This window comes from Agelaius phoeniceus, chromosome 31, assembly GCF_051311805.1.
Source record: "Agelaius phoeniceus isolate bAgePho1 chromosome 31, bAgePho1.hap1, whole genome shotgun sequence".
Lineage (NCBI taxonomy): Eukaryota > Metazoa > Chordata > Aves > Passeriformes > Icteridae > Agelaius > Agelaius phoeniceus.
The window spans coordinates 3,045,892-3,072,424 of NC_135295.1; the positions used below are offsets into that span (position 1 = coordinate 3,045,892).

Sequence of the window (26,533 nt, forward strand, 5' to 3'; positions counted from 1 at the left end):
CAAAGCTGCTCATCCCAGAGCAGACTGGGAAGGTCAGAAATTCAGAAGGTTCTGCTGCTGTGGACTGAGCACCCCCAGCCCCTGAGTCCTTCACTTCCAGCTCCCCCTCTTAGGACAGGAGAGGGAGGAGGAAGAACAACAGCAGGAATCTGCTGAAATTGAATTTTCCAATTTTAGGCAGCTCTGGAGGGGTTTGAATTCTGTTCCTTAACAAAATCCTTCAGCTGGGCAGGTGCTGAGCTGTGAAACTGGCTGTGAGGAAGCTGCTGAATGATATTAAAGCAAATCAAATCAAACAATGGGATTTGTTTTGTTATTTCGAAGGAAACAATGGAAAAACTGACTTGGCTTGCAACAGAGTCAAGTTAAAGCCAAGAAAAGAATTCCCAGGCAGAGAACTCTGAGCCTGAGGAAGAGGAGGAGCTGCTCTCCTCCTCTCAAGAAAGGAACACTTTGGGAAGTGAAGCACCACATGTAGGAATAGATAACTGCACCCCAGGCAGACCCAGCAGTTCTGTGGCACAAAACCCCACATTTCTGATGTTCTGGGGCACAAAACCCCACATTCCTGATGTTCTGTGGCACAAAACCCCACATTCCTGATGTTCTGGGGCAGAAAACCCCACATTTCTGATGCTCTGTGGCACAAAACCCCAAGTTTCTGGTTTCTGTGGCACAAAACCCCACATTTCTGATGCTCTGTGGCACAAAACCTCAAGTTTCTGGTTTCTGTGGCACAAAACCCCACATTTCTGATGTTCTGGGGCAGAAAACCCCACATTTCTGCTGTTCTGTGGCAGAAAACCCCACATTTCTGATGTTCTGTGGCACAAACCCCCACATTTCTGATGTTCTGTGGCACAAAACCCCCACATTTTGCTGCCCCTGGGCTGCCTTACCCTGGTCAGGTAGGCCTGGGCAAAGGCCAAGTCCTTCTGTTCCCTCAGGATTCTGATTTCTGTGGCAGAAAACCCCAAATTTCTGATTTCTGTGGCACAAACCCCCACATTTCTGATGTTCTGTGGCACAAACCCCAAATTTCTGATTTCTGTGGCACAAACCCCCCCATTTCTGGTGCTCCTGGGCTGCCTTACCCTGGTCAGGTAGGCCTGGGCAAAGGCCAGGTCCTTCTGCTCCCTCTGGATTCTGATTTCTGTGGCAGAAAACCCCAAATTTCTGATTTCTGTGGCACAAACCCCCACATTTCTGATGTTCTGTGGCACAAACCCCACATTTCTGATGTTCTGTGGCACAAACCCCCCCATTTCTGGTGCTCCTGGGCTGCCTTACCCTGGTCAGGTAGGCCTGGGCAAAGGCCAGGTCCTTCTGCTCCCTCAGGATTCTGATCTGTGAGAGAAACCCCCACATTTCTGATTTCTGTGGCACAAACCCCCACATTTCTGATGTTCTGTGGCAGAACCCCCCACATTTCTGATGTTTTGTGGCAGAAAACCCCATATTTCTGATGTTCTGTGGCACAAAACCCCACATTTTTGATGTTCTCTGGCAGAAAACCCCACATTTCTGATTTCTGTGGCAGAAAACCCCAAATTTCTGATTTTTGTGGCAGAAACCCCCAAATTTCTGATTCCTGTGGCACAAAACCCCCACATTTTGCAGCTCCTGGGCTGCCTTACCCTGGTCAGGTAGGCCTGGGCAAAGGCCAGGTCCTTCTGCTCCCTCAGGATTCTGATTTCTGTGGCACAAACCCCACATTTCTGATGTTCTGTGGCACAAACCCCACATTTCTGATATTCTGTGGCACAAACCCCACATTTTGCTGCTCCTGGGCTGCCTTACCCTGGTCAGGTAGGCCTGGGCAAAGGCCAGGTCCTTCTGCTCCCTCAGGGGGTCCCTCTCCAGGATGTCCTCGTCGTAGAGCAGCAGCAGCTTGGAGGTGTCTTTGCTGCCACGAGCTCTGCCCCTCTTGCTCCTGGTCCTGTGGGAGCTCCTGCTCTTCCCTGGGGCTTTCAGGTTCTCTCCTGTGGAGGAGCAGGAGGTGACTCAGTGGCAGAGGCACCCCAGGGCTCTGCCAGGGCAATATTGCAACAGAAATCGTTGTAAAATTTATGCCAAAATATACATTGGCTGTGCTCCCTGGAAGTGGAGGAGAAATTCATTTCCCAAGAGTCAAGCTGGCTAAAATCCTGATTTTGTTGCTTGTTTCCACAGCATCTGACTGGAGAAATCTCTGGATGCAGCCAAAAGTTTTTGTGGAACCAAAAAAATCCCTCACACCAGGGCAGAACAACCACAAAGGGAACAGAGACACAGCACAAGCCCAGAGCTGTGCTGCAAATTTTAGATAATTATTTACAACATAGTTAAAATCATAGATAAACACCTGGTGTCACACAACAGGGAATAAACAGAGAACTAAGGGGGTTACATCCAGATTTTTGTGGCTTGAGGTTTAGGAATCTGCTGATTTAATGGGCTGAGGTCCCCTCCTCAAAATTCACTGCTCAAGTTCATTTAGCACTTGGACTTTGTTCCATTGCCTTTTCTCCAACATGACCTTGTCAGACAAAATTCAAATTAGCAGAGATTTGACTGTTTAATATTGTTCTTCTAAAATTATCCTTATTAGCTGACACAAACCATGAATCTGTCTGCAAATATGCAAGAGAGCTGTGACTGGCTCCTAAAATTGGATTCCCAGCTGGAAAACACCACTGGGCTCAGATATACCCAGGGAGTTAAACCCAAACAGGATCCCCAGTGGTTGGTTTGCCCTGCAGAGAGCAGCTCTACTTCCCCACTCCCTGGGTCCAAAAACCCCACAGCACTCCCCTGCTGTCCAAAAACCCCACAGCACTCACCTGTCCAAAAACCCCACAGCACTCCCCTGCTGTCCAAAAACCCCACAGCACTCCCCTGTCCAAAAACCCCACAGCACTCACCTACTGACCAAAAAAACCCCAAAGAACTCACAAAACCCCACAGCACTCACCTACTGACCAAAAAACCCCACAGCACTCACCTGCTGTCCCCAAACCCCCTGCACTCCCCTGTCCAAAAACCCCACAGCACTCACCTGCTGTCCAAAAACCCCACAGCACTCCCCTGCTGTCCCCAAACCCCACAGCACTCACCTGCTGACCAAAAAACCCCACAGCACTGACCTGCTGTCCAAAACACCCCACAGCACTCACCTGCTGTCCCTAAACCCCACAGCACTCACCTGCTGACCAAAAAACCCCACAGCACTCACCTGCTGACCAAAAAACCCCACAGCACTCACCTGCTGACCAAAAAACCCCACAGCACTCCCCTGCTGTCCCCAAACCCCACAGCACTGACCTGCTGTCCAAAACACCCCACAGCACTCACCTGCTGTGCAAAACCCCACAGCACTCACCTGCTGTGCAAAAACCCCACAGCACTCACCTGTCCAAAACACCCCACAGCACTCACCTGTCCCTAAACCCCACAACACTCACCTGTCCCCAAACCCCACAGCACTCCCCTGCTGTCCCTAAACCCCACAGCACTCACCTGCTGTGCAAAAACCCCACAGCACTCCCCTGCTGTCCCAAACCCCACAGCACTCACCTGCTGTCCCTAAACCCCAAAGAACTCACCTGCTGTCCCCAAACCCCCCTGCTGTCCCCAAACCCCCTGCACTCCCCTGCTGTCCCCAAACCCCCCTGCTGTCCCCAAACCCCCCTGCTGTCCCCTGCTGTCCCCAATCCCCCTGCACTCCCCTGCTGTCCCCAAACCCCCAGCACTCCCCTGCACTCCCCTGCTGTCCCCAAACCCCCTGCACTCCCCTGCTGTCCCCAAACCCCTGCACTCACCTGCTGGCCTCCTGTGGGCCTCCACCTGTGGGGAAGCTGCCTTGGCCATGGTGAAAGCAGATTTAGGCTCCTCTGCTGTGTCCCCACACGTTTCATCATCTTTCTGCAAGCTCTCTATTCCTTCCCCTTCCTCCTCCTCCTCTTCCTCAGGCTCAGAGTTCTCCTCCTGGGAATTCTCCTCTTCAGAATCTCCCTCTTGGCTTAAACGTCTCTCTGTTGCAAGCCAAGTCAGTTTTTCCATTGTTTCCTTAGAAATAATAAAAATCAATCCAATTGTTTGATTTGATTTGCTTTAATATCATTCAGCAGCTTCCTCACAGCCAGTTTCACAGCTCAGCACCTGCCCAGCTGAAGGATTTTGTTAAGGAACAGAATTCAAACCCCTCCAGAGCTGCCTAAAATTGGAAAATTCAATTTCAGCATCTGCCATTCAGCAAATCAGGCCTTAATTTAGAAGGGATTCATTATTGATTCCTTAATTATCATCTTAGATCTTCAAGGCTTGCTGGAATTGTGACCTGCAAAGTCATTTTTATTTTAAGTATTCTTAGAGAGCAGCCTCATTGAGGAGTCCCTGCAGCTCAGCAGAGTTTAGATCTGCATATTTGCAATATAATTCCTTAGTCTGGGCTTAAAATGTGCCCAGGAAAACCTGGGTTTCAATTTCTCTGTGACCAGGACAATGCCAGGCTCTTAGAGAGTTACCAGCCCATGTTCCCAGTGGGATCCCCAGTGGGGTTTCCATTGGGTTTCCAGTGGGATTTCCAGTGGGATTTCCACTGGGGGTCATTAATGATCCCTAATGAACATCTCAGCTCTTCAAGGTTTGCTGGAATTGTGACCTGCAAAGTCAGTTTTGCTTTTTTTACTTCAAGCACTTCTTAGAGAGCAGCCTCATGGAGGAGTCCTGGCAGCTCAGCAGAGTTTAGATCTGCATATTTGCAATATGGGGTTAAAATGTTTAAAATGTGCCCAGGAAAACCTGGGGTTTAATTTCTCTGTGGTCAGGACAATGCCAGGCTCTTAGAGAGTTATCAGCCCATGTTCCCAGTGGGATCCCCAGTGGAGTTTCCAGTGGGATTTCCAGTGGGATCCTCAGTGGGGTCCTCAGTGGGATTCCCAGTGGGATTTCCTGATCCCCAGTGGGATCCCCAGTAGGATTTCCATTGGGTTTCCAGTGGGATTCTCAGTGGGATCCCCAGTGGGATTTCCTGATCCCCAGTGGGATTTCCAGTGGAGTTCCCAGTGGGATTTCCATTGGGATTTCAGTGGGGTTCCCAGTGGGATTCTCAGATCCCCAGTGAGATTTCCATTGGGATTTCAGTGGGGTTCCCAGTGGGGTCCTCAGTGGGATTTCCTGATCCCCAGTGGGATCCCCAGTAGGATTTCCATTCGGATTTCAGTGGGGTCCTCAGTGGGATTTTCAGATCCCCAGTAGGATTTCCAGTGGGATTCTCAGATCCCCAGTGGGATTTCCAGTGGGATTCTCAGTGGGATCTCCAGTGGGGCCCTCAGTGGAGTTCCCAGTGGGATCCCCAGTAGGATTTCCATTGGGATTTCAGTGGGATCCTCAGTGGGATTCTCAGATCCCCAGTGGGATTTCCATTGGGATTTCAGTGGGATTTCCAGTGGGGTGCTCCGTGGGATTTTCAGATCCCCAGTGGGATCCCCAGTGGAGTTCCCAGTGGGATTTCCTCATCCCCAGTGGGATCCCCAGTACAACTTCCATTGGGACTTCAGTGGGGTTCCCAGTGGGATCCCTAGCAGGATTTCCATTGGAATCCTCAGTGGGATTCTCAGATCCCCAGTGAGATTTCCAGTGGGATCCCCAGTGGGATTTTCAGATCCCCAGTGGGATTTCTAGTGGGATTTCCATTGGGATTTCAGTGGGATCCCCAGTGGGATTTCAGTGGGGTTCCCAGTGGGGTCCTCAGTGGGATTCTCAGATCCCCAGTGGGATCCCCAGTGGAGTTCCCAATGGGATTCTCAGTGGGATTTCCTGATCCCCAGTGGGATCCCCAGTAGGATTTCCATTGGGATTTCCAGTGGAATCCCCAGTGGGATCCTCAGTGGGACTTCCAGTAGGATTTCCAGTGGGATCCCCAGTGGGATTTTCAGATCCCCAGTGGGATCCCCAGTGAGATTTCCATTGGGATTTCAGTGGGGTTCCCAGTGGAATCCCCAGTGAGATCCCCAGTGAGATTTCCAGTGGGATCCCCAGTGGGATTTCCAGTGGGATTCCCAGTGGGATTTTCAGATCCCCAGTGGGATTCCCAGTGGGATCCTCAGTGGGATTTCCAGTAGGATTTCCATTGGGATTTCCAGTGGGATTTTCAGATCCCCAGTGGGATTCCCAGTGGGGTCCTCAGTGGAATCCCCAGTAGGATTTCCATTGGGATTTCCAGTGGAATCCCCAGTGGGATCCTCAGTGGGATTTCCAGTAGGATTCCCAGTGGGATCCCCAGTGGGATTTTCAGATCCCCAGTGGGATTCCCAGTGGGATCCCTGACTCCACAGGGTGTTTTAGGACACCCACAGTCGCCCCCTTCTTTAAGGGTTTTCAAGTTTTATCTTTTCAAGTTTTATCTTTACCTGCAGTTCTGGCACTGACAGAATCGACTCTTCTGAGGCTGACGACATCTCCTCATCCTCATCTTGTGTAAAATCATCAAAATCATCTTCTTCCTCCTCTTCCTGCCCTTCCCTGTCCCCTGCAGCCTCAGGGCCGGCCGGTGTCCCCACGGACTGCCCGTCAATGCTGGAGGAGTCCTCTGGCCTTCCCGGGGGGCTGCTGAACTCTGCCTCCCTCTCAGCTGGGTGAGGGGGGATCTTTGGGGAGTCACTGCTGCCTGCTGGCCCTGCAGCCCCCCCGGGCTCCCCCTGCTGCTCCCCCTGCGGAGGGGAGGGCAGGGCCTGGCGCTCCTCCTCTCCCTTCTCCTCACAGGGCCCGTGCTCCTTCTTGGCCTCATCCCCGCCGCAGGAACAAGCAGCCTCCATGTTCAGCTCCTGGCCAAGGCCCAGCATGAACTCCTCCTTCCTCTCAGCACATAGAAGATCTCTTTTTTGGGCCAGGTTGGCTTCTTTGGGAGCATCACTTAAATCTTCAGACTTGATTTCCACCGACGCGTCAGGATTTTCTAAATGAGGCAAAAGCTCCACCACTGGCAAAGGCTCTGATGTGTTCCCATCTCCTTCTCCCACTGCCCAGCTGCAGCAGTCCCCCTTGCTCCCCTTGTCCTGAGTGTCCCCATGGGCAGGGTTTGTGCCACACTCCTTCTTTGGGGACAGAGTGGAGCAGGGCACAAAGAGCTCTGGGGGCTCCACCTTGGGCTCCACGGCAGGAAAAGCTCCTGGAGCAGGGAGCAGGGTCAGCTTCTCCTCCCCTTCAGCCCCAGCAGGACCAGAGAGCCCAACAGGGCTGGGAGAGACAATCAGGGATGGGATGGAAGAGGTGACCAGAGGCTGGTTTAAGGGGCATGGGAAGGTGGAGGGATTCACCAGCAGGGTTGTGACAGGAATGGCCTGAGCGCCCCGGCCCACGGCCGTGCTCAGGGGCTGGATCACGTTGCAGCCATTGCCAATGTTCAGCACCTTCACTGTGGTGGCAGGGACAGTCAGGATGACAGGGGAGGGCTGGATCACAGGGGAAGCTTTGATCACCGGGGCCGATTTCGTCCCTTTTTTCCTCTGGTAGCTCTTCCTCACGCACGGTTTGCGCGTCCTCATCCCGCCCAAGGCCGGCAGCATCACCTTGGGCTGGAAGGCCCCTGGCTCTGAGGCCACCAGAGCTGGGCCTACAGCAGCTGGGAAGGCTTGTCTGGAGTTTGGCTGGCCAGTGGAAAGAACATTCTGGAATTCCAAGGCATCCCCAGCTGCCAGCACTGCTGGGACTTTCAGGGGTGGCGGCGCTGGCTGGATGGGCCGAGGGACGCGGCCCCGGCCCCTGCTGGGGGCAGCCTCGGACTGAGGCAATTTCTGATTTTTCTGCACGCTCAGGGGGCTGGAGCTGGGCTGCAGGCAGGGGCTGGGGCGGATCAGGACGGGTTTCAGAGCTGAGGATCTCTGCCTCCTCCAGGGCCGCCTGGAGAAGCGGTTGCCCAAAGGTTTCAGGGTGAGCACGAGCCCCTTGGGCATCAGCAAAGGGTATTTGTCATCACAGCCCCTGCCTGCAGCTCCCCTCTCTGCCCCCACAAGGGCAGATTCTCCAGCAGGTGAGGCTGGTGTCTCCTTGGCATCTTCTGCCAGCTGCTTCAGCTCTCCCTGGATGGAGGGCAAGCTTGCCTGAAGGGAGCAAGAATTTATTGGAATTGTTATTTATGGGCTGTTTCTGTATTTCCACCTCCAGAGCACAAAAGGTAACAGAGCTTCCTCTGTTTTATTTCCTTTATAGTACTGCATGTTGCTTAAGAGTACTTTAAATTCAGGAGTTGCACTGCAAAGTCTTTAGGAGACTCTGAGCTCCTGAGAAAAATTTTATGTTTTATAAAGGTTGCTTTAGTAAAAATAAGATTTTGTGGGAAGGAAACTTCCCTGTGTAACAGGGGGTGATCAAGAAAAATGGATTTTATGGCATTTGAGTGCAGTTGTTCCCTTGGGCACAGTCCTCCCTGACTGCCTGACTCACAGGAATGGTCTCTGTGCCTCCAAGAAAAATCCACATGAAAAGGAGATCCACAAAAGGGAAAAAATCCATAAGGAAAAAAATCCATAAGGAAAATCCACAAGGAAAAAAATCCACACAAGGAAAAAATCCACACAAGGAAAAAAATCCACACAAGGAAAAAATCCATGAGGAAAAAAATCCAGAAGGGAAAAAATCCAAAAGGAAAAAAAACCAGAAGGAAAAAATCCACAAGGGGAAAAATCCATAAGGGGAAAATCCACACAAGGAAAAAATCCACAAGGGAAAAACCACAAGGGAAAAAAACACAAGGGAAAAAATCCTAAAGGAAAATCCACAAGGAAAAAAACCCAAAAGGAAAAAAAACAGAAGGGAAAAATCCAGAAGGGAAAAAATCTACAAGGGGAAAAAACAGAAGGAAAAAATCCACAAGGGGGAAAAAATCCACAAGGGGAAAAAAATCCACAAGGGGATAAATCCATAATGGGAAAAAATCCACAAGGGGAAAATCCACACAAGGAAAAAAATCTACAAGGAAAAAAAACAGAAGGAAAATCCACAAGGGGAAAAAATCCACAAGGGAAAAAATCCTTAAGGGGAAAATCCACAAGGGGAAAAATCCACAAGGGGAAAAATCCACAAGGGAAAAAATCCACAAGGGGAAAAATCCATAAGGAAAAAAATCCATAAGGGAAAAAACCACAAGGGGATAAATCCATAAGGGGAAAAAATCCAGAAGGAAAAAATCCAAAAGGGGAAAAAATCCAAAAGGAAAAAAATCCAAAAGGAAAATCCACAAGGAAAAAAATCCACACAAGGAAAAAATCCATGAGGAAAAAAGTCCACAAGGAAAAAAAAACCACAAGGGAAAAATCCAGAAGGGAAAAAATCCTTAAGGGAAAAAATCCACAAGGGGAAAAAATCCACAAGGGGAAAAAATCCAAAAGGAAAATCCACAAGGGAAAAAATCCATAAGGAAAAAATCCATAAGGGGAAAATCCACAAGGGGAAAATCCACAAGGGAAAAATCCACAAGGGAAAAAACCACAAGGGAAAAAACCACAAGGGGATAAATCCATAAGGGGAAAATCCACAAGGGAAAAATCCACAAGGGGATAAATCCATAAGGGGAAAATCCACAAGGGAAAAACTCCACGCCAAACCAAATAAAAGCCCCAAGAAATGACCCAAGCACCACCTCCCCCAGCAATTACCTTTAACCAGAAGGGCAGGCGATGCTCCTCCCTCTCCACGGGAGGTTTCCACTGGTGGGGCTGGATTTCCTCACAGCACTTCACCAGCACAGGCAGCTGCTTCGTCTTCTTGTAGTACTGTGGGGACAGGGGACAGAGGCACACAGTGCCACTGCTCAGGGCACTGCTGGGACACAGGGCTGGGACACGGGGCTGGGACACGGGGCTGGGACACAGGGCTGGGACACAGGGCTGGGACACACACAGGGCTGGGACACAGGGCTGGGACACGGCGCTGGGACACACACAGGGCTGGGACACACACAGGGCTGGGACACACACAGGGCTGGGACACACACAGGGCTGGGACACGGGGCTGGGACACACACAGGGCTGGGACACACACAGGGCTGGGACACACACAGGGCTGGGACACACACAGGGCTGGGACACACACAGGGCTGGGACACACACGGGGCTGGGACACGGGGCTGGGACACAGGGCTGGGACACACACGGGGCTGGGACACGGGGCTGGGACACGGGGCTGGGACACGGGGCTGGGACACAGGGCTGGGACACGGGGCTGGGACACGGGGCTGGGACACGGGGCTGGGACACAGGGCTGGGACACAGGGCTGGGACACACACAGGGCTGAGACACAGGGCTGGGACACAGGGCTGGGACACGGGGCTGGGACGGACACGGGGCTGGGACACGGGGCTGGGACACAGGGCTGGGACACACACAGGGCTGGGACACAGGGCTGGGACACACACAGGGCTGGGACACGGGGCTGGGACACGGGGCTGGGACACACACAGGGCTGGGACACACACAGGGCTGGGACACAGGGCTGGGACACGGGGCTGGGACACACACAGGGCTGGGACACGGGGCTGGGACACACACAGGGCTGGGACACACACAGGGCTGGGACACAGGGCTGGGACACACACAGGGCTGGGACACGGGGCTGGGACACACACAGGGCTGGGACACACACGGGGCTGGGACACGGGGCTGGGACACGGGGCTGGGACACGGGGCTGGGATACAGGGCTGGGACACGGGGCTGGGACACGGGGCTGGGACACGGGGCTGGGACACGGGGCTGGGACACGGGGCTGGGACACGGGGCTGGGACACGGGGCTGGGACACGGGGCTGGGACACACACAGGGCTGGGACACGGGGCTGGGACATGGGGCTGGGACACGGGGCTGGGACACGGGGCTGGGACACACACAGGGCTGGGACACACACAGGGCTGGGACACACACAGGGCTGGGACACACACAGGGCTGGGACACACACGGGGCTGGGACACACACGGGGCTGGGACACACACGGGGCTGGGACACGGGGCTGGGACACGGGGCTGGGACACACACGGGGCTGGGACACAGGGCTGGGACACACACGGGGCTGGGACACGGGGCTGGGACACGGGGCTGGGACACACACGGGGCTGGGACACGGGGCTGGGACACGGGGCTGGGACACGGGGCTGGGACACGGGGCTGGGACACGGGGCTGGGACACACACAGGGATGGGACACACACAGGGCTGGGACACACACAGGGATGGGACACACACAGGGCTGGGACACACACGGGGCTGGGACACACACGGGGCTGGGACACACACAGGGCTGGGACACACACAGGGCTGGGACACGGGGCTGGGACACACACGGGGCTGGGACACACACAGGGCTGGGACACACACAGGGCTGGGACACGGGGATGGGACACGGGGCTGGGACACGGGGCTGGGACACGGGGCTGGGACACGGGGCTGGGACACGGGGCTGGGACACACACAGGGCTGGGACACGGGGCTGGGACACACACAGGGCTGGGACACACACAGGGCTGGGACACACACAGGGCTGGGACACACACGGGGCTGGGACACGGGGCTGGGACACGGGGCTGGGACACGGGGCTGGGACACGGGGCTGGGACACAGGGCTGGGCCCTCTGCCAGTGCTCATGCCAAGAAAGTGATTTTTAATAGGGTTCTACCCACAGGAACAGGAAAAATCAGAAACCAAGGGCTCACTGCTGAGATCCTGGCTGCTCTCCCCGAGGTTCAGGCAGCTGGGGAGGTGCTGCTTGGCTTTAGCTGATTTTGTTTTGTGCAGAGGTTGTTTTAGCTGGTTTTGTTTTGTGTAGCTGTTGTTTTATCTGGTTTTGTTCCCAGCTGTTCTTTTATCTGGTTTTGCTCCCATGTGTTATTTTATCTGGTTTTGTGCAGCTGTTCTTTTATCTGGTTTTATGCAGCTGTTGTTTTATCTGGTTTTATGCAGCTGTTGTTTTATCTATTTTTTCCCCAGTTGTTGTTATATCTGGTTCTGTTCCCAGCTGTTCTTTTATCTGTTTTTTATCCCAGCTGTTGTTTTACCTGGCTTTGTTCCCAGCTGTTGTTTTATCTGGTTTTATGCAGCTGTTGTTTTACCTGGTTTTGTTCCCAGCTGTTGGTTTATCTGTTTTTTATCCCATGTGTTCTTTTATCTGTTTTTTATCCCATGTGTTCTTTTATCTGTTTCTTTTTTCCCAGCTGTTCTTTTATCTGTTTTTTTCCCATGTGTTGTTTTATCTGGTTTTTTTCCCAGCTATTCTTTTATCTGGTTTTGTTTTATGCAGCTGTTGTTTTATCTGTTTTTTCCCCAGCTGTTGTTTTATCTGTTTTTTTTTCCCAGCTATTCTTTTATCTGGTTTTGTTTTATGCAGCTGTTGTTTTATCTGTTTTTTTCCCAGCTGTTGTTTTATCTGTTTTTTTTCCCAGCTGTTCTTTTATCTGGTTTTGTTTTATGCAGCTGTTGTTTTATCTGTTTTTTTCCCAGCTGTTGTTTTATCTGGTTTTTTTCCCAGCTGTTCTTTTATCTGGTTTTGTTCCTATGTGTTGTTTTATCTGGTTCTGTTCCCATGTGTTCTTTTATCTGGTTTTATGCATCTGTTGTTTTATCTGTTTTGTTCCCAGCTGTTCTTTTATCTGGTTTTTTTATCCCAGCTGTTCTTTTATCTGTTTTTTTCCCAGCTGTTCTTTTATCTCTTTTTTCCCATGTGTTGTTTTATCTGTTTTTTATCCCAGCTGTTATCTGTTTTTTTTCCCAGCTGTTATCTGTTTTTATCCCAGCTGTTCTTTTATCTGGTTTTTTTCCCAGCTGTTCTTTTATCTGTTCTTTTTTTCCCAGCTGTTCTTTTACCTGCTTTTGTCCCCCCAGTTTATGGGACAGGATGAGTGCCCAGCTGGCTGCACACACCACCTTTGTTTCAATTTTGCTACTCAAAAGCTCACTTGGATGAATATTTCACCAGCATTACTGAGTTTTACCAGGACTATCTCATCTCTAAAGAGTCAAACCAGTATCCAAACACCAGTGCCTAAGGGAAACAAAAGGTTAAACCCTCACTGCTACCCAGGGGTGCTATTTAATTTAAAATAAGGAGCCTTGGAACACAGAGGCCTTACCCTGATGATGTTGTCAGGGGCTCTGTTCATGTTGAGGTTCTTGATCCTCACTGTCAGCTGGTGGGCAGTTTTGGTGGGCAGGAGGTATTTGCTGATCAAAGGCTTGGGGAAATCCGTGCCCTCGAAATGTTTCAGCCCTAAAGCCAACAAGCTGGCCAGGAAAGATGGAGGGGAGAACATGAGAAACCTCTCAGCTCTGCCCAAGGGTTGGAATTCTCTTTACCAAACCAACTTTGCAGCCATTTTGTGCAGTAACTGCAGCACCTACTTGTCCTCTGCCTTGGTGAAGACGATCTTGTCTCGGGGAGGGTTTGCTCTCAAGGAACAAATTGGCAGCAGCTCTGGGTACATAAAAACTTTCCTGGTTGCCAAAATCCAGGCCACTTGCTTTGGCAAACATGAGAATTCATTTGCTGTGGGAAGAATGAACAGGGAAGGGCAGTTTGGTGTGTGTGGATGGAGGTTTGTCACAGCTCACTTCTTGAAAACCCTGCTTCTTTTACTGCTTTCACTGCAAAAGGAATTTCTTCCTGTTTTTAAAATGTGCAGATTTTCTCATTTTCCCCTTTAACCAGCAAAAGGTAAAATTCTTTTCTCCTTCCATCTTTTCTTTTGCTCTGTAGCAAGGCAAATACCAAGTGGCCACTCTGAGCCAAGAAACACTTTCAGTATATTGCAATTAAGAAATAATAATTAACTTCTGATTGTGATGGTGTGAGTTATGACATCTCTACTGCCTCACTCATTACATGAGACTGAAAATGGAATCAAAGTTGTTTTAAACACCTCTCACTTGCCCCAAATCTGGGTGAGAAAAGGAATTAACCCACCCTGTCCCCTCCCTTATCATCCTGCTCCTGCTTTCCCCACCCTGTTCCTGTGGGAAATGGATTGGTAGAAAATTGGTGTGGAGGCCAGTGAACATTGTTAGTACATTGTAATTAGGAAATAATTAACTTCTGATTGTAATGGTGTGAGTTACAACACCTGGATTGTCTCTCCCTTCACATGAGACTGAAAATAGAACCAAAGTTGTTTAAAACACCTCTCAATTGCCCCAAATCTGGGTGAGAAAAGGGCATAACCCACCCTGTCCCCTCACTATCAGCCCTGCTCCTGCTTTCCCCAGCCTGTTCCTGTGGGGAATGGATTGGTAGAAAATTGGTGTGGCTAAAGCTGATAAACCAATGAACATTGTTAGTATATTGTAATTAGGAAATAATTAACTTCTGATTGTGATGGTGTGAGTTATGACATCTGTACTGCCTCACTCATTACATGAGACTGAAAATGGAATAAAAATTGCTTAAAACACCTCTGAGTTGCCCCAAATCTGGGTCAGAAAAGGAATTAACCCACCCTGTCCCCTCATTTATCATCCTGCTCCTGCTTTCCCCACCTTGTTCCTGTGGGGAATGGATTGGTAGAAAATTGGTGTGGAGGCCAAGGAACATTGTTAGTACACTGTAATTAGGAAATAATTAACTTCTGATTGTAATGGTGTGAGTTATGACATCTGTACTGTCTCACTCTTCACATGAGACTGAAAATGGAATAAAAATTGTTTAAAACACCTCTGAGTTGCCCCAAATCTGGGTGAGAAAAGGGCATAACCCACCCTGTCCCCTCATTTATCATCCTGCTCCTGCTTTCCCCACCTTGTTCCTGTGGGAAATGGATTGGTAGAAAATTGGTGTGGAGGCCAAGGAACACTTTTAGTACATTGTAATTAGGAAATAATTAAATTCTGATTGTAATGGTGTGAGTTATGACATCTGGATTGTCTCTCCCTTCACATGAGACTGAAATGGGGGAAATGGATTGGTATCCACAGGAACATGGATTGGTAGAATAGATTGGTAGAAAATTGGTGTGGAGGCCAAGAAACACTTTTAGTACATTGTAATTAGGAAATAATTAACTTCTGATTGTGATGGTGTGAGTTATGACACCTCTACTGCCTCACTTATTACATGAGACTGAAAATGGAATAAAAATTGTTTAAAACACCTCTCAATTGCCCCAAATCTGGGTCAGAAAAGGAATTAACCCACCCTGTCCCCTCATTTATCATCCTGCTCCTGCTTTCCCCACCTTGTTCCTGTGGGGAATGGATTGGTAGAAAATTGGTGTGGAGGCCAATGAACATTTTTAGTATATTGTAATTAGGAAATAATTAACTTCTGATTGTAATGGTGTGAGTTACAACACCTGGATTGTCTCACCCTTCACATGAGACTGAAAACAGAACCAAAGTTGTTTAAAACACCCCTGAGTTGCCCCAAATCTGGGTGAGAAAAGGGCATAACCCACCCTGTCCCCTCACTATCAGCCCCGCTCCTGCTTTCCCCACCTTGTTCCTGTGGGGAATGGATTGGTAGAAAATTGGTGTGGCTAAAGCTGATAGGCCAATGAACACTTTTAGTATATTGCAAATAAGAAATAATTAAATTCTGATTGTAATGGTGTGAGTTACAACATCTGGATTGTCTCACTCTTCACATGAGACTGAAAACAGAACCAAAGTTGTTTAAAACACCTCTCAGTTGCCCCAAATCTGGGTCAGAAAAGGAATTAACCCACCCTGTCCCCTCACTCATCAGCCCTGCTCCTGCTTTCCCCAGCCTGTTCCTGTGGGGAATGGATTGGTAGAAAATTGGTGTGGCTAAAGCTGATAGGCCAATGAACACTTTTAGTACATTGTAATTAGGAAATAATTAAATTCTGATTGTGATGGTGTGAGTTATGACACCTGTACTGCCTCACTCATTACATGAGACTGAAAATGGAATAAAAATTGCTTAAAACACCTCTGAGTTGCCCCAAACCTGGGTGAGAAAAGGAATTAACCCCCCTGCCCCTCCCTTACCATTCTTCACAGCCTTCCTGGGGCTCCAGTCCACGGGCACCTGGGCATGGAAGTCCTGAAGGAGCTGCAGGGCCCCCTGCAAGTTGCAGGGCTGGAACATGCTCTGGAATTTGGGCTCCTGGGGCGCCTGGTGCAGGCTGGAGCTGCAGGCAAAGCTCCCGAGCTCGCTCTGCAAAGGCAGCACAGAAACACAGCAGAGACAGGGAACAGACAGAGAGCATGGAAAATCAGATTATAAAGGAGAAACTGTCATATTATAAATAGGATCTCATCAGGTTTAAATTAAAATTTATCAGCTGATTATAGATCTTAATTTGGGGCATCACAAATCCAGGGTGGAGGTGAGGGTGGGGAGGTATTGGCACAGGTGCTCAGAAAATTCTGGATTCCCCATCCCTGGCCAGCATTTGCAGATTTTCAATTTTTCCCCTCTGAATTTCATCACAAAAGGTAAAATTCTTTTCCCCTTCCATCTTTTCTTCCATTTTCCCCTGGGGCAGGGGAAGGTGCCCCTGGTGCTCCATTCAGGTGGAACTGAGGGAGCTTTAGGGTCCCTCCCCACCCAAACCATTCTGGGATTCCAGGACTTTCAGTTCTTTTGCAATTCCCACCCTTCCCACAATTCCAATATTTATCCCATTAAAGCCATTATCCATTCCAACATTTATCCCATTAAACTGAAAACTAAGGTTCCTTTCCATTCATTTCATAAAGTAAATAAATAATAAATTGCATTTATTATTTAAATGCAATTTAAATAAATAAATTTATTGAAATGCAATTTAAATAAATAAATTTATTTATTGAAATGCAATTTAAATAAATAACTATATTTATTTAAATGCAATTTAAATAAATAACTATATTTATTTATTGAAATGAAATTTAAATAAATAAAAATATTTATTGAAACGAAATTTAAATAAATAACTTTATTTATTTAAACGAAATTTAAATAAATAACTATATTTATTTAAATGAAATTTAAATAAATAAATGTATTTATTTAAACGAAATTTAAATAACTATATTTATTTAAATGCAATTTGAATAAATAACTATATTTATTTAAATTAAATTTAAATAAATAATTATATTTATTTAAATGAGATTTGAATAAATAAATATATTTATTTAAACGAAATTTAAATAAATAACTAGATTTATTTAAATGAAATTTAAATAAATAACTATATTTATTTATAAAATAAATAAATAAAAATAAAAAAAATTTAAAAATTCATATTTCAAAGTAAATAAATAAAAATAAATGAATGTTTCTAAGTTTGCCCAAGGACCAGCAATGGTTTGAATTGATGGATATAAATCTTTTCTTACCAAAAACATCTGGGTGGTGTTGGCCTCTGAACTCAGGGCAGGGTTGAAACTTGCCAGGAGATGGATTTGAGTCAGGAGCTGAACATGCTTGAGGAATAAAATCACATAAATTGGATTTTTTTTTTGTTCAGTTTATCACAAATCCAAGGAACTGGAAAGCACCAGTCCCAAGGCACAAGAAAAATCTCCTGAGCACAGCAAAAATCAAATCTCTGCCTGCAAAAAACCTTAAATCAATAGAAAACTGAGGGGAAACTTTCATATCCACTGACAGAAAGTTTATTACACAAATTCTGAACACATCAACTATTGAAGTCTTTGAGCAGTTTCCCAACATTTTTTGGCCAAATTCTCATCCTGACCAACACAGAAATTAATTTTTTCCTACACAAATACATAACTTTTATTTTACCAACAATTTCAGCTCTCAGAACCGCCCATTTCTGTATTTCTCCCCACAAGAATAACCCACTCAGACAGCAAGAAAAGCGGTGAAAATGGGATTTTTTCAGAATTCAAGCATGGATCATCACCTGCTGCATTTGCTGCTGGAGCCTGTTCCTCTGGGCACTGTCCAGGGCCAGGCTCTGCAGGGCTCTCTCCCTCTGCTCTTTGCCTTTCTCAGCCTCCTGGGGAACTTTCACCGAGGACTTTTTGATTCTCAGCTGCTCCAGCTGCTCCTTCACTGTCTGGTGCTGCTTGTTCAGTAAATTGGCCAGGGGCTCCTCAAATCTGGTGGAAACCCAAAGGGAAGGAATTTGAATACAGAATAAAGTGGAAGAAATCCCTGATTTTGTAATGCTTTGTGTTTATTTTGAATATTTTTATTGTTTTGGAGCATTGTTTCTGTATTTTCCTTGCTATGTGCTTTGCACAGTTTGGTTGGACCATCCCTGCACTGCTCAACAGGAACTCCAGCTGCAAGGTCTGCAGAAAGACACCACACTGCTTCAAATCCTGCTACTTTATTGAAAAATGAATAAAAATATCAAAAATTATTAAAATTGAAAAGATTTAAGTAATATTTAATACATAAAAATTTTATATTATAAAATTATATTTAATATTTCATTTAAATTTTAATATTTCATTATAATTTAAATATTTTGTTGGTTTTATTATTTAACTATTTCCCAGCCTTATGCTGAGAACTTTACCAGAGATCCTACAGTAAGAGCTACTCCTGGAGCAGAAGAAATTCATTAATTCATTATTTTATTTTATTTTATTTTATTTATTTTAGCTACACCAGTTAATCTGATTTCTGCTGGTGATCAGCTTCCCTGAGGTCAGTTATAGAATTGTTCCATGATGCTCCTAATAAATAAATCCATAAATATATAAAATAAATATATAAAACAAATAAATCGATAAATATATAAAATAAATATATAAATATATAAATATATAAAATAAATATATAAATATATAAAATAAATCGATAAATATATAAATCGATAAATATATAAAATAAATATATAAATCGATAAATATATAAAATAAATCTATAAATATATAAATATATAAAATAAATTTATAAATATATAAATCCATAAATATGTAAAATAAATCTATAAATCCATAAATATATAAAATAAATCTATAAAACAAATCCGTAAATATATAAAATAAATCTATAAATCTATAAATCTATAAATCTATAAATCTATAAATCTATAAAATAAATCTATAAATCTATAAAATAAATCTATAAAACAAATAAATCGATAAATATATAAAATAAATCGATAAATATATAAAATAAATATATAAATCAATAAATATATAAATCTATAAAATAAATCTATAAAACAAATAAATCGATAAATATATAAAATAAATATATAAATCTATAAATCTATAAAATAAATCTATAAATCTATAAATCTATAAATCTATAAAATAAATATATAAAACAAATAAATCGATAAATATATAAAATAAATATATAAACCCATAAATATATAAAACAAATAAATCCATAAATATATAAAATCAATTAATAAATATCCATAAATAAATCCAGCAAGTAAGAGATTTTTGCCTTAAAGAATCCTGTATACAGATAAAACCAGGGGAGAAACCACTGGGAGAAGTGGCCCACCAAAGAAAAATTAATCACATAAAAGAATTTATTTAATTTAATTTGATCAAAGCCACGTGCACACAGAGAAGAGCAGAAATCTGCCTGGATTTCAGTTTGTAGCTGGTTCAGAGCTGCTGCCCTCGCCTTGGGCACTGCTCAGCCCAGAGAGGGCAGCCAGGAACCCCAGCCTTGGTTTTAGCTCCTCTCCCAAACAGAGGCAGCCCCACCTTGAGCTGCTCTGCCCCACAAAGCAGGAGCACCCAGCACCCTCACCTTGAGCTGCTCTGCCCCACAAAGCAGGAGCACCCAGCACCCAGCACCCAGCACCCAGCACCCAGCACCCTCACCTTGAGCTGCTCTGCCCCACAAAGCAGGAGCACCCTACAGCCCCACCTTGAGCTGCTCTGCCCCACAAAGCAGGAGCACCCAGCACCCAGCACCCAGCACCCAGCACCCTCACCTTGAGCTGCTCTGCCCCACAAAGCAGGAGCACCCTACACCCTGCACCCTCACCTTGAGCTGCTCTGCCCCACAAAGCAGGAGCACCCAGCACCCTGCACCCAGCACCCTCACCTTGAGCTGCTCTGCCCCACAAAGCAGGAGCACCCAGCACCCTGCAGCTCCACCTTGAGCTGCTCTGCCCCACAAAGCAGGAGCACCCTGCACCCAGCACCCAGCACCCAGCACCCTCACCTTGAGCTGCTCTGCCCCACAAAGCAGGAGCACCCAGCACCCTGCACCCAGCACCCTACACCCTGCACCCTCACCTTGAGCTGCTCCGCCCCACAAAGCAGGAGCACCCAGCACCCAGCACCCTCACCTTGAGCTGCTCTGCCCCACAAAGCAGGAGCACCCAGCACCCTGCACCCTCACCTTGAGCTGCTCTGCCCCACAAAGCAGGAGCACCCAGCACCCAGCACCCAGCACCCAGCACCCTCACCTTGAGCTGCTCTGCCCCACAAAGCAGGAGCACCCAGCACCCTGCACCCTCACCTTGAGCTGCTCTGCCCCACAAAGCAGGAGCACCCAGCACCCAGCACCCAGCACCCAGCACCCTCACCTTGAGCTGCTCTGCCCCACAAAGCAGGAGCACCCTGCACCCTGCAGCCTCACCTTGAGCTGCTCTGCCCCACAAAGCAGGAGCACCCAGCACCCTGCACCCTCACCTTGAGCTGCTCTGCCCCACAAAGCAGGAGCACCCAGCACCCTCACCTTGAGCTGCTCTGCCCCACAAAGCAGGAGCACCCAGCACCCTCACCTTGAGCTGCTCTGCCCCACAAAGCAGGAGCACCCAGCACCCTGCAGCCCCTCCTGAGCTGCTCTGCCCCACAAAGCAGGAGCACCCAGCACCCTGCACCCAGCACCCAGCACCCTCACCTTGAGCTGCTCTGCCCCACAAAGCAGGAGCCTCCAGCACCCTGCAGCCCCACCTTGAGCTGCTCTGCCCCACAAAGCAGGAGCACCCAGCACCCTGCACCCAGCACCCAGCACCCTCACCTTGAGCTGCTCTGCCCCACAAAGCAGGAGCACCCTGCACCCTGCAGCCCTCCTGAGCTGCTCTGCCCCACAAAGCAGGAGCACCCAGCACCCTGCAGCCCTCCTGAGCTGCTCTGCCCCACAAAGCAGGAGCCCCCAGCACCCTGCAGCCCCTCCTGAGCTGCTGGACAGGCTGGAATCATCACCTGAGAGAGGGAAAGCACAGCAACAGGGGATGGTGGGGATGGAGGGAGCTGCAGGTTGAGCTCGTGTCACCTTCTGCCATGGCAGGGACCCTCCCAGCATCCCAGGGGGCTCCAAAGTGTCCAACCTGGCCCTGGGCACTGCCAGGGCAGCCACAGCCACAGATCAAACACAATAAATCTGTTTTAATGTGTTTAATCCAATCCCTGATTGGGGAGATCAGGAGGTTCAGATCTTCATCCCTCCGGTTCAGGTGCAAGGGGATTTTTGGGCAATGTTCTCATAGAACCATGGAATGGTTTGAGTTAAAACAGACCCAAAAACTCCTCCAGTGCCATGGCAGGGACACCTTCCACCATCACAAGTTGCTCCAAACTGTGTCCAACCTGGCCTTTGGCACTTCAGGAGCAGCCACAGCTCTTGGAAATCTGTTTTCATGCATTTAATTCCAAATGTCCAAAGATTGGGGAGCTCAGGAGTTTCAGCTCCTCACCCCATCCCAGTTTAGTGCAAGGGGATTTTTGGTGGGGGGAATTCTGAGCAATGTTCTGTTCTCATGGAACCATGGAATGGTTTGGGTTGGAATGGACCCAAAAACTCATCCAGTGCCATGGGCAGGGACCCCTTCCACCATCCCAGGGTGATCAAACTGTCCAACCTGGCCTTGGGCACTCCCAGGGATGCAGGGGCAGCCCCAGCTGCTCTGGGCAATCTCTTTTCATGAGTTTAATCCCAAATGTTCAAAGATTGGGGAGCTCAGGAGTTTCAGCTCCTCACCCCCCCAAGTTTAGGTGCAAGGGGATTTTTGGTGAGGAGAATTCTCCTGAGCAATGTTCTCATGGAACCATGGAATGGTTTGGGTTGGAATAGACCCAAGAACTCCTCCAGTGCCATGGCAGGGACCCTTTCCACCATCCCAGCCCTGTCCAGCCTGGCCTTGGCCATTTCCAGGGATGGAGCTGCTTTAGCCCCTTTCATCTTCAGGCTGCTGCTATGTATAAACCCAACAATTTCCAATCATTTCCCTTAAAAAGGGCCAACCCACATCCCAGGTGTTTAATGAATAAAGGTGACACCCAAAGGACCAAACAGCTCCTCAAGGATCTGCTGCCATCAAAGCAATGCCAGGGCAGCAAGGGAACCTTGCAGCAAAAAGGGGAAGAAAATGATGAATTTTCTGCCCTGATGAACCTTGCAGCAAAAAGGGGAAGAAAATGATGAATTTTCTGCCCTGATGTTGCATCACTCCAGCCACCAGCACAGTGAGGGGTGGCTGCCACTGAGCTTGGGACAGTTTTTGCCCAGATTCTGCAGAGTTTTGATCCCACACCCAGCAGATCCAGGCTCTCTGCTCATTTCCTGGCAGAACCACCCCATCTGTGCCACACTGAGCAGTGCCAGGGACAATTTCACGTGGACACATCATGACAGGACACAGGAATAGGTTTAAATGAGAAGATGAGAGATTTAAATTCGATTTTGGGAAGGAATTGTTCCCTGTGAGGGTGGAGAGGCCCAGGCACAGGGTGTCCCATCCCAAGGGCAGGTTGGACAGGGTTTGGAGCAGCCTGGGATGGTGGAAGGGGCATGGAAGGGGTGGGATGGGAGGAGTTTTAAGCTCCCTTCCAACCCAAACAATTCCATGATTACAGAGCACAAAGTTTGGAGAAGCAGGAACAGAATTATCCTCTGCAGATCCTGCCCTGTTGGGGAACATTTACAAATGTTTGTTTTCAGCAGAAAGGGGAAAGGAAAGGGAAAGGGAAAAGGGAAAGGGAAAGGGGAAAAGGGGAAAGGGGAAAAGGGGAAGGGGAAAAGGGGAAGGGGAAAAGGGGAAGGGGAAAAGGGGAAGGGGAAAAGGGGAAGGGGAAAAGGGGAAGGGGAAAAGGGAAAGGGGAAAAGGGAAAGGGGAAAAGGGAAAGGGGAAAAGGGAAAGGGGAAAAGGGAAAGGGGAAAAGGGAAAGGGGAAAAGGGAAAGGGGAAAAGGGAAAGGGGAAAAGGGAAAGGGGAAAAGGGAAAAGGGAAAAGGGAAAAGGGAAAAGGGGAAGGGGAAAGGGGAAGGGAAAAGGGGAAGGGGAAAGGGGAAGGGGAAAGGGGAAGGGGAAAGGGGAAGGGGAAAGGGGAAGGGGAAAGGGGAAGGGGAAAGGGGAAGGGGAAAGGGAAAAGGAAAAGGGAAAAGGAAAAGGGAAAAGGAAAAGGGAAAAGGAAAAGGGAAAAGGAAAAGGGAAAAGGGAAAGGGAAAAGGGAAAGGGAAAAGGGAAAGGGAAAAGGGAAAAGGGAAAAGGGAAAAGGTGGCAAACAGAACAAAAAGAACCAATTGAATTGTCCAATCCCATGAAGAAAAATGGCTCAGAGCTTTCAGAAGAGTGGCCTGAGCTGCCAGGACAGTTCTTCTCCTTGGTGGCTGCCACAGAGGCTTTTCCAAAGAAGAAATCAGGACAGGAAGAAATGCTCCTACCTGAGGGCCTGGGGGGTGTTAAAATTTGGCCGAGGCTCTGCAAGAGCATCTCCATCTTCTGGCCTTTCATCTTTCATGCTGGAGAAGCCCATCTCACCCTGGAACTGGCACAGACAGGAGCAGCTCAGCAGGAGGAAGCTCAAGGAAGAAATTTAACTTTGGCTAATCAAGCTTATGATGATCTGCTCAGCACAGAGCTTCCCTTCCTCAGGAAATCCCTGCAGGCCCTCAGGAAATCCCTGCAGATCTTCAACCCTGGAAATCCCTGCAGACCCTCAGGAAATCCCTGCAGACCCTCAGGAAATCCCTGCAGACCCTCAGGAAATCCCTGCAGACCCTCAGGAAATCCCTGCAGACCCTCAGGAAATCCCTGCAGATCTTCACCTCAGGAAATCCCTGCAGATCTTCAGGAAATCCCTACAAATCTTCACTTTAGGAAATCCCTGCAGAGCTTTCCTTCAGGATATCCCTGCAGATCTTCATTTCACAGACTTTCACTTCAGGAAATCCCTACAGATCTTCATTTCAGGAAATCTCTGCAGACCTTCATTCCAGGAAATCACTACAGGCCCTCAGGAAATCACTACAGGCCCTCAGGAAATCACTACAGGCCCTCAGGAAATCACTACAGGCCCTCAGGAAATCACTACAGGCCCTCAGGAAATCCCCTGCAGATCTTCATTTCACAGACCTTCCCTTGAGGAAATCCCTACAGATCTTCAGGAAATCCCCCTGCAGATCATCACCCCAGGAAATCCTGCAGGGCCTCAGGAAATCCCTACAAATCTTCAATCCAGGAAATCCCTGCAGAGCTTTCCTTCAGGATATCCCTGCAGATCTTCATTTCAGGAAATCCCTGCAGACCTTCACTCTAGGAAATCACTACAGACTCTCAGGATATCCCTGCAGACCTTCACTTTAGAAAATCCCTGCAGAGCTTCATTTCACAGACCTTCACTTCAGGAAATCCCAACAGACCCTCAGGAAATCCCTGCAGATCCTTCCCTTCAGGAAATCCCTGCAGATTTTCACTTTAGGAAATCCCTGCAGATCTTCAGGAAATCCCCCTGCAGATCATCACCCCAGGAAATCCTGCAGAGCCTCAGGAAATCCCTGCAAATCTTCACTTGAGGAAAACCCTGCAGAGCTTTCCTTCAGGATATCCCTGCAGATCTTCATTTCACAGACCTTCACTTCAGGAAATCCCTACAGATCTTCAAGAAATCCCTACAGATCTTCAGGAAATCCCTACAGATCTTCACTTCAGGAAATCCCTGCAAATCTTCACTTCAGGAAATCCCTAGAGACCTTCCCTTCAGGAAATCCCTACAAATCTTCACTTCAGGAAATCTCTACAAATCTTCACTCCAGAAAATCCCTGAAGATCTTCACTTCAGGAAATCCCTGCAGACCCTTCAGGAAATCCCTACAGAGCTTCCCTTCAGGCAATCCTTGCAGACATTCACTTCAGGAAATCCTTACAGACCTTCACTCCAGGAAATCCCTGGAGATCTTCCCTTCAGGAAATCCCTGCAAATCTTCCCTTCAGGAAATCCCAACAGACCCTCAGGAAATCCCAGTAAATTTTCACTTTAGGAAATCCCTGCAAATCTTCAGGATATCCCTGCAGATACTTCAGGAAATCCCAGCACACCCTCAGGCAATCCCTATAGATCTTCCCAGACCCTCACTTGAGGTAATCCCTGCAGATTTTCCCTTCCCAGACCCTCACTTGAGGCAATCCCTGCAGATTTTCCCTTCCCAGACCCTCATTTCAGGCAATCCCTGCAGATTTTCCCTTCCCAGACCCTCACTTGAGGCAATCCCTGCAGATTTTCCCTTCCCAGACCCTCACTTGAGGCAATCCCTGCAGATTTTCCCTTCCCAGACCCTCACTTGAGGCAATCCCTGCAGATTTTCCCTTCCCAGACCCTCACTTGAGGCAATCCCTGCAGATTTTCCCTTCCCAGACCCTCACTTGAGGCAATCCCTGCAGATTTTCCCTTCCCAGACCCTCATTTCAGGCAATCCCTGCAGATTTTCCCTTCCCAGACCCTCACTTGAGGCAATCCCTACAGATTTTCCCTTCCCAGACCCTCATTTCAGGCAATCCCTGCAGATTTTCCCTTCCCAGACCCTCACTTCAGGCAATCCCTGCAGCCATTCCCTTCCTGAGGCTGGAAATGACCCAGCAGTGGCAGAGCAGCCCCTGGCACACGCCCAGCCCTGAGCCAGCTCTGCCTTTGTGCCAGTTTTTGTCACTTACTGTCTCAAACAGCTCCTCCATCAGCTCATTCACTTCCTTTTCTGCAAGTAAAATTAAAAGGGATTATGAAGATGTCTTTTCCAAGAAACACTCAGCAATCCTGTCACAATATCAGCTCAATTGAGGGATTTCTCTCACAAAGGGAAATCCTCCTCCTGCAAACAGAGGACCAAAAAAGAAAGGCCCCTGATAATTCCTTTTTTAATGCTGGGCCCAAAAAAACTCTTGAGCTGAGATTGTCTGGATTCTAAAATATCACATAAAAACCTCATTTTCATGATTAAATTTAAAGTTATGTAAATCTGCAGTAAGACCTAAAGCAAGTGTGGCTTTTTGCAAAGCCAGGAAGTGATATGTTTATAAAACTAAGCTGAAGTCTGTGAGGACTTGAAAATCCAATTCAATCCAATCACAAGGCAAGCATTGCAGTGTGAACTGCCTGAAGCTTTCAGAATTATTCCTGAATTAATATTTACTCTGAAATAAATAATTACAGAATTATTACTCAGTATTATCACCTAATTTCAGGTTTTTTTATTGCCACTTAAATATTGTTCCTCAGGCTGTGCTGCACCTGAGCTCAGCAGTTCAGCCCAGATCCTCCCATGCACTCCCAGAGAGCCAAAAGCTGATCAAACCAGCATGCAGATCTTCATTTAATACCCTGCAGCACAAAAATCCTTGCCACAGAACACTTTCCTAGGAATCAGAACTGCCAACAAGACAGGAGGGGGAATTGCT

General features: G+C 47.9%; 1 protein-coding gene across 4 annotated transcripts in view; it reads right to left on the bottom strand.

Annotated features, from left to right (window-relative positions):
* The window catches only part of LOC129132161 (GON-4-like protein), a 57,739-nt gene that overhangs the window by 14,918 nt on the left and 16,288 nt on the right, over positions 1–26,533 (bottom strand). For 3 of the 4 annotated variants that reach the window (XM_077191825.1, XM_077191824.1, XM_077191827.1), the window contains 11 exons: positions 25,793–25,833; positions 23,527–23,630; positions 17,836–18,034; positions 17,303–17,389; positions 15,965–16,133; positions 13,364–13,508; positions 13,096–13,246; positions 9,636–9,752; positions 6,393–8,081; positions 3,801–4,047; positions 1,801–1,982 (listed from right to left, as the gene is read on the bottom strand). In XM_077191825.1, the coding sequence (XP_077047940.1) occupies positions 1,801–1,982; positions 3,801–4,047; positions 6,393–8,081; positions 9,636–9,752; positions 13,096–13,246; positions 13,364–13,508; positions 15,965–16,133; positions 17,303–17,389; positions 17,836–18,034; positions 23,527–23,630; positions 25,793–25,833 (3,131 nt within the window). The remainder of the gene's footprint in view (positions 1–1,800; positions 1,983–3,800; positions 4,048–6,392; positions 8,082–9,635; positions 9,753–13,095; positions 13,247–13,363; positions 13,509–15,964; positions 16,134–17,302; positions 17,390–17,835; positions 18,035–23,526; positions 23,631–25,792; positions 25,834–26,533) is intronic. The other variant, XM_077191826.1, reaches the window with a different exon arrangement.